The sequence below is a fragment of the Balaenoptera borealis genome, assembly GCF_965194805.1.
Source record: "Balaenoptera borealis genome assembly, chromosome: 7".
NCBI classification, from domain to species: domain Eukaryota; kingdom Metazoa; phylum Chordata; class Mammalia; order Artiodactyla; family Balaenopteridae; genus Balaenoptera; species Balaenoptera borealis.
The window spans coordinates 26,340,677-26,348,290 of NC_138864.1; the positions used below are offsets into that span (position 1 = coordinate 26,340,677).

Here is a 7,614-nt window from a genome sequence, read left to right on the forward strand (position 1 = left end):
AATATACACTTTTTGTTAAACAAGTTTGCTTCTTCCTATTTCATTTCACAGTCACTTAATTAAACCCATGGCTATTTATAGAAAAAATTCTGATTTCATATGCACTAGTTTCACTAAAGGCAGTTAAAAGGTTCAAAAAATTAATCCACAAATTTTATCATTAGAAAAATCAGTATCTTCAAAATATCTTTTACTTCACACTATAAAGGTTTACTCTTTCTTCTGTCATATATTTGTTTGGGGCCATTATTGGATATATGATGACTACCATAAAAGTGAAATTTTTTTTAAGTAAACCAAAGTAACTGAAAATAACACAAAGCCGGACATGGATTCATGTAACAATTACAGCGAGAAATGTTTTCCAAGGTAAAACAAGCCATAAAATACGTTAAATATTGAAACAAATCTAGTTATTCACTTAAAATATCCACTCATTAACCTACTGGATCCTTGAAAATAGATGCACTGGATGCATCTGAGTTAATATTCAATCAGTTGTCAAAAAAGGAAACTTTTTTCTGTTACTTCTAGACCATCCAAAGCAGACAACACTGTATATTAAACTTTAAACAAATTTTTTTTTAAGTTTTAAAAAAATTAATCTCCAAATGGAGTCTTTTTTAATAGAGTAACATGTCAATGAAATGTAATAATAGAAGCAATTATTAACTTCCTATGACAATATGAGTATTTTACAACAGTTTTAAGCAGATGCATATCCCTATATAAGTCTATGTAAAATCAGTACTTATCAACCTATTACTAAATTATCTATACAAAATTAATTATAATTCACTTTTATTAAAGGAAATATCACATCAGTCCTTTCTGTAAACAGAAGAGAGGGAGCTGAGACTAGAACGGAATAAATAATTAAAGAGTCACAATACTAAGCAAGTTGTAAGACCCTATTCCATGCTTCTTATCACGATAAATAGCCAGATTGTAGCTTAGAAAGATTTTTAAAAATTAATATTGGATTAATTGGGCGATTGGGATTGACATGTATACATTGATGTGTACAAAACTAATGACTAGTAAGAACCTGCTGTATAAAAAAATAAATTAAATTAAATTAAAAAATTTGTTTTAAAAATTAATATTGGGCACTGGACCTTCAAGGTAAATGTTCCTATTGAATTCTAAGAAGGGACTAAGTCAGCTGAAATGCTAAACTCACTGGGGGAGGCTGGTGGTACATACACTGTTGGTTCCTTCATCTTTAAAGTGTTAATATAGAGAATTACTCATATTGAGCTGCTGACGTGCTCACAGATGCAAAGTAAACTTTTTGCTGAATTTTGATGTATTTTTCTTTATTATACATGGTTGACTGTGAACACTTAGGAATTAATTCTGTTTCGTTACTGCCCTTCTTTATGAGGTCTTGATTTCTAGCTAAGAAAAGTTCTGCCTTAAAACATGATAATAGTTGGGACTTCCCTGGTGGCACAGTGGTTAAGAATCCGCCTGCTAATTCAGGGGACATGGGTTTGAGCCCTGGTCTGGGAAGATCCCACATGCCGCGGAGCAACTAAGCCCATGCGCCACAACTACTGAACCTGCGCTCTAGAGCCTGCGAGCCACAACTACTGATCCTGTGTGCCACAACTACTGAGGCCCGTGCACCTAGAGCTCACGTTCTGCAACAAGAGAAGCCACCGCAAGGAAAAGCAGCTCCTGCTTACCGCAACTAGAGAAAGCCCACACGCAGCAACAAAGACCCAACGTAGCCAAAAATAAATAAATAAAATATGATTATTAAAAAAAACCCATGATACTAGCATCTAATAGTCACATGCAAGAAGTATAAATAAATTCCTAAGGTTAAATTAGTGAATTCTAATAGGATTTCTGTGCTTGTCAAGCCTAGAGTAAATGATTCAATATATTCACCAACTGTTTAGGAGAAGAGATATGGGTACAAAGGAAATAAATAACTGGGGAAAAATTATGGCTAGAGTATAAAATAAATATAAAACAGATCTTTACACATAAAGGTGGTATCAGTGAGAGTTATTTTTAAAACGTGAAAACATGTTCCATTCCACTTAATGGCATTACTCTTCATATTAATGCTTTTCAAAGAAGACTACTACTTGCAAATTACTCATGGTATTAACTAGTCAATCATTTTCTATTTTTCAGTTAGTCTTCAATTAAGTGTAAAATATCTTGAAAGTTAAAAACAGTTCATGACACTAGCTCAAAATGACCAGTATGCTTGGAATAACATTTACTAACACTTACATAATGCTTATTATCTGCCAGACACTACATCATTTAAATACATAACCTATTTAATATTCTCAAGATACTATTACTACCCCAGGCTAGACAACTTGTTTATATAGCCAATACTAAGTGGCATACTCAGGATTTAAACCCAGACAGGCTACTTGGGAGACTACATTTAATGGCTACACTATCACAACTCTTGAGGGAAATGATTCAGCCAGGGACTGCTATGCATTTGAAAGCCATTGTTTAAACTACAAGCAGTCAGGGTTGTCAAATGTGAAAACTTTTTGCTCATTATGAATGTGAATGTGTGAATTTCAAGCAACTAAAAAGAAAAGTGAGCATAAGAAATATGGCAAAAGATTGCACCGTATAAATGTTAAGAGCAGAAATGGTGGAACTTAAATACATTAGCTGTGATTTCACCCCAAGATTACTCTCATTCAAAACAAACACATACAAAAAGCAAACAGTCATATTTAGCATTCAAGGTCATACTACCTAAATTACATACATTAAAAAATATACTGAAAAACTAAAGTAGCATCCCCCATAAATTATGCCCAAAGATAAGTGTCTCATTAACCTTGTTCCAAAACATTAAAGATAGTTTATCCTAAAAAATTAACTGATCAAATTGTTTAAACAATTCAATAAAATTCACATACATAAATTTCTATGGAGGAAAATCAATCTTGGAGAAAATTTGGCACAATTTGTTTTCAGCTTTTCAAATAAAGGAAGCATAGAGGTTTAACTCTATGATACTACCTTGAAGTCAGTCAAAAAGAAAGCATGACTCAATAAATTTGGATCTTCTTTCCTTTGAAGGCATCTTTGAAAGGAGCAATAGGAGGGAGAGCAATGTACATCTTCTCTAGAACTGAATTTCAAAGGCTTTACTTGGCCCTTCTCCTACATCGGAAGACTTATAAAACTTTTTGTCTTTTATTTTCCATCGTGAGATCCTAAATGGGAAAATAAGTTCAGGCTATGTAGGTCCCCATGTGGTTTTAGATGCAGTAGCAAGGAATGTAGGACACAATGGTCTATGTAACTGGCTGCTGTGAACTTCAGTGCAGATTTTAAAAGAAAAGAAAAAAAAAAACCTTTAGCTCTTCAGCACAGATCTCAAAATCACTCAAGAAACTTCCTTCAATTGCGTCCACTGCATTAATGAGATCATAGAACAGAAGTGCTAATTTAGATTAAATAGTTTGGTGAGGAAAGTTTATTATTATAAACTAAAAAGCCATAGTTTATAAATAATAATAGGATGTGACAATAAAGGATATTTTTCATATGTGACTCATCACTGTGTGGATTAAATGCAGCTTAAATTAAAAAAGAAATCCCCTGAATTTAATTAAATGGCTTTCAAAAATGGCTTTAAAAACATTTATACAATGTAGAAAAACTACATCTATTTGCCTAGTGTGTCTTAAAATTCTGGTAGTTCACCTTCTTTTAAAATTATGATAATTTAATCTTATAACAACTGTAATATAAAATTAGCCAAACACATAAATAAAAAGTGATTAAACAATGCAATTTTATCTGGTGCACTTTTCAATCAATATTCTTGTTATTCAAACTTCTTTCCTTTGCAAAATCTGCCTTAGTTTACCTGATTATATATGTAGTTTCTGTATAATACCCAATGCTTGAATACTTGAAAATCAACTATCTCATTAATATTTTAAAAATACAACTGCTAAATAAGCCATGTTTAAGTTTTTCAGTTATGCTAGTTTACTGGCTCTCTAGAAATAAAACTACTGAGCCAAGGGTTTCTAAATATTTTTCCAGCAAGTGAAATCTATAGTGAAACCCAAGACACACAGGCACTGTATCTACAGTTCTGAAATTTTCACTTTGCTTACAATGATAAAGTAAACCTATTATTATTTGACAAGGGAAAGAAAGATTTCAACAAGGGAATAGTATATGAATCACCATACACAGAAGAATATAAAAGAGGATTATATTTTCCACAAAAGCTAAAAGAAGCAATTATTTTTGCTCCTTGGTTAGTGATTCAGGAGGTTAATCAGATCCCTGTGGGGGTTCTGTGAACATCATTATGAACATCAATCATCAATGGCCCAGTGAAGCCCAGAACTGAAGGTTAATACAGAATGAAAAGAAATTTTCCCTAAATATATCACGTTATATGTGTATATGCCATGAGTTCTAAACACAGTAATCTTCCAAATAAAATCTAACACAGAAGTTGAGTATCAGAGACTACCTTGGATCAAATCACGGAAGGATATAAATGAGATCTAGTCCAGGTACCCATCTTACGTAAGAATCCATGGCATGTGGTCATTGGCCTCTTCATAAACACTCACAATGATGGGGGCTCATGAGTTCACAATATAGTCCACAGATTTTTTTTTTAAAGCTCTATTTGAATCTTCTTAATAAAGTAAAGATGTTTCATCCTTTAAACATTTTCATAGATTCATCTTAGTTTGACCCTATAGACTATCACAGGATAGTCAGAATTCCTTTTCTTACTTGATAGCTTTTCAATATTTAATGACAGCTTTCATGCTTTCACTTTTCCAAGTCTTTCCACTGGATTTTATAGAATAGATTGACAATACCCAACAATCTCCCTTTCTTTCTTTTCTTTTCTTGCTGCTAGAGTTACAGTTTGGGAAGGTCCATCTCAAAATGAAGTGCTCAGAATGAGTACATTAAAATGTGGTAATAATTATAAACTATAATAGGACAATCACCTCCCTCATTAGGATATTATCATTAGTCCAACTTAACAATGCCTTAAGGTTTTCAGCCACTTTCCACTACAAATACCAACCTTGTTGCCAAAAAAACCATGGTCATCAATTGTAAAGTAGATTTTTGGACTCAAAACCAAAACCTTACATTTATATCTATTGCTACAAGATAGTACCATGACATCAAATATGTTAACATGAACGCCTATATTTGAGCCTCTGGTATGTCATCTTGAAAAATAGTAAGATACTCTATTTGCCTTCCTACCAAACTCATATTCTTCAGTTTCATTCAGTATGGAGCTATGTTGACCTACAAGTCAATGTTCACATTAGCCTATCTCAAGTCATCAGGTACTAATACTCAAGAATCCCCAATGAAAACTCTTTTTGTACGGCAATTTACAGTTAAGAAATTTTGACTGAGATTTCATTTTTCACTGGCTTACTTTTAAAACTGGTTTATAGAGAATAGCTCCCTAAGAGTGTTTCATATCCCAAGAGTGTTTCTTGACAGTTGATCATACAGTAAGATTAAGTGGTTGTTCAAAATGCAGGCAATGACAGCTCAATTCCATCGATGAGGCAGGACAAACAATGTATCACCAACAAGAAACCTTTAGATTGATGTGAATGTGCACATATACATACATGCCACACACGAGATGCGAATGTGAGCTACAAAACGTATGCAATCCCACGTGGAAAACAAAGATACACTACTTTATTCGAGCTAAAGTTGTCCTCTTCCCAAGAAACTTTTACCTCCCCCTTCCCTCCTTCCGGACCATAATTTTCTTTCCGGCAAAGACAGTGAGAGAGTTCTGCAATTGCCCATCACAGCCTTCAGCTGAGCCTCATTAAACCAGGTTGGAGCTGACCGAGCCTGAGTTGTAACCAGCTGGCTTTTCCATCCAACTCCTCCTCAGAAACACGCCCCCCTCCCCCCTCTGCCCAAATCCGAAGCCAGAGGAGAGTCCAACCACAGAGAACTTCCACTCAACCCAATGTTCATAGTAAAGAACATTCCGGTAACCACGTCTCTCCTCCTGACCCCCAACGCTAGAACCCGCTGCTGGTGCCGCGCCTTCCTCGCGAACCGCCTCCCGCGGGCCAGCTCGGGGTGAGCGCCCGGGTTAGTCAGTGCGCACGTGACGCGCGGTGCCCACATGACACGGTCGTGGGCGGGGGAGGGGGACAGGGGAGTGAGGCAGGGAAAAAGTTAAGGAAGACCCGTCCAAGCGCCCGAAGCAATCTGCCCCGTCCCTTCTTCGTCAACTAGTGGCTCAGGGATTCCCCCAAGGCGTCTTCAGTCCAGCTCCCGAAACGGAGGGCGCAGCTCTCCGCTCGTCCCGCCACCCCCTACTCCTCTCCGCCCTGCTGGTGATGCCGCTGCACCCTCAAGTTGCTCCTTCCTCCCCTTTCTCCCTCCTCCCCTTTCTCTCTGCCTCCTTCTTTTCTTCCATCCTTTCTTCCTTCCTTCCTTCCTTCCTTCCCTCCTTCCCTAAAAGCTCTTCATCCACTGCGGGCCGTGCCGCTGACGCACATTCAATTGCCCCGGGAGCTCGCCTGCACCTCCGAGGTCGGACAAGGCCGAACACCTACCAAAGGGGAGGGGATAACTGCGCAAACAAAGTTGCACGCCCCACCGCAATCCGCCCCTCCCTTCCACCGAGACCCCCATTCGGAACCCGGGCAAAGCCCACTTGCTCTGCCGGTTCTCTCCCGACCTCACCCCACCGTCGCGCAACACACCCCCTTCCACACGCGAGCCCACCCTTCCATTATGCCCCGCGCTTGGAGCGGTCCAGCCTCCTGGCAAAGCACCGAGCAAGCCGCTGCGCTCACCTTGCTTGACACACTTGAGCCGGAGGGGATCCTTGCAGTGTTTGATCACGGCAAGCACGTCCCTGATGGTGAGCCCCGCCACGGGGGTCTCGTTTACTTCCAGCAGCAGTTCCTCAGACACCAACTTGCTGCCGCTCTCATAGGCCACCTTGCCGGGCTTCACCTCCCCCAGGTAGGGGAACTGTCCATTCTCGGCGCCCCCCTTCAGTTCGAAGCCCAGCTGGCCCTCCGGGTTCCTGCCAATGACACTCTCATGGACTTTGCTAGTCCAGTGGCTTTTCTTTTTCAAGCTTTTGGACATGGCAGTGGGGTGAGTCGCCTCAGCTCCTGAGGGATTCCTTTGGGGTAGGGGAGTTGGTGCTGAGAGAATGAGGATGGAGGAGCCAGGGGGCCAAGAGGTGAGAAGAGCAGACTTTGCCTTCCTCCCGCCTCTGTTCGGTGCTTTCCCTCTTCTTTGGATGGAGTGTGGACGAGGAAGGGGGAGGATGACAGGGACGGCTGGGCAGAGGTAGGAGAGCTTGGGTGAGGTTGTGCTGTCCCTTGAATGACACTCAAGGCTGTGGCCCCGCAGCAGAAGAGAGCTGTGGTGGTGGCGGCGGTGGCGGCGGCGGCGGCGGCGGCGGCAGCCAGAGCGAGCAGTAGCCGAGCTGGGGAGCGGGTGGGGTGGGGGTGGGGAAGGAGGGTAAGGATGCCGGGGGCCACTCCTGCGTGGTGCGAGTGGGAGCGCGCGCGCGCGCCTGAGCATGTGTTGTTAGCTGATATCCATGGTAGCTGC

At 40.0% G+C, this 7,614-nt stretch overlaps 1 protein-coding gene and 1 long non-coding RNA gene across 8 annotated transcripts in view; one reads left to right on the forward strand and one right to left on the reverse strand.

Annotated features, from left to right (window-relative positions):
• The window catches only part of MAGI2 (membrane associated guanylate kinase, WW and PDZ domain containing 2), a 1,331,631-nt gene extending 1,324,285 nt beyond the window's left edge, over positions 1–7,346 (reverse strand). For all 7 annotated transcript variants that reach the window (XM_082399315.1, XM_082399314.1, XM_082399312.1 and 4 more), the window contains exon 1: positions 6,840–7,346. In XM_082399315.1, the coding sequence (XP_082255441.1) occupies positions 6,840–7,140 (301 nt within the window). In that variant the 5' untranslated portion in view covers positions 7,141–7,346. The remainder of the gene's footprint in view (positions 1–6,839) is intronic.
• The window catches only part of LOC309632179, a 499,606-nt gene continuing 498,373 nt past the window's right edge, over positions 6,382–7,614 (forward strand). The window contains exons 1-2 of the long non-coding RNA XR_014246773.1: positions 6,382–6,573; positions 6,946–7,011. This is a non-coding gene — a long non-coding RNA (uncharacterized lncRNA). The remainder of the gene's footprint in view (positions 6,574–6,945; positions 7,012–7,614) is intronic.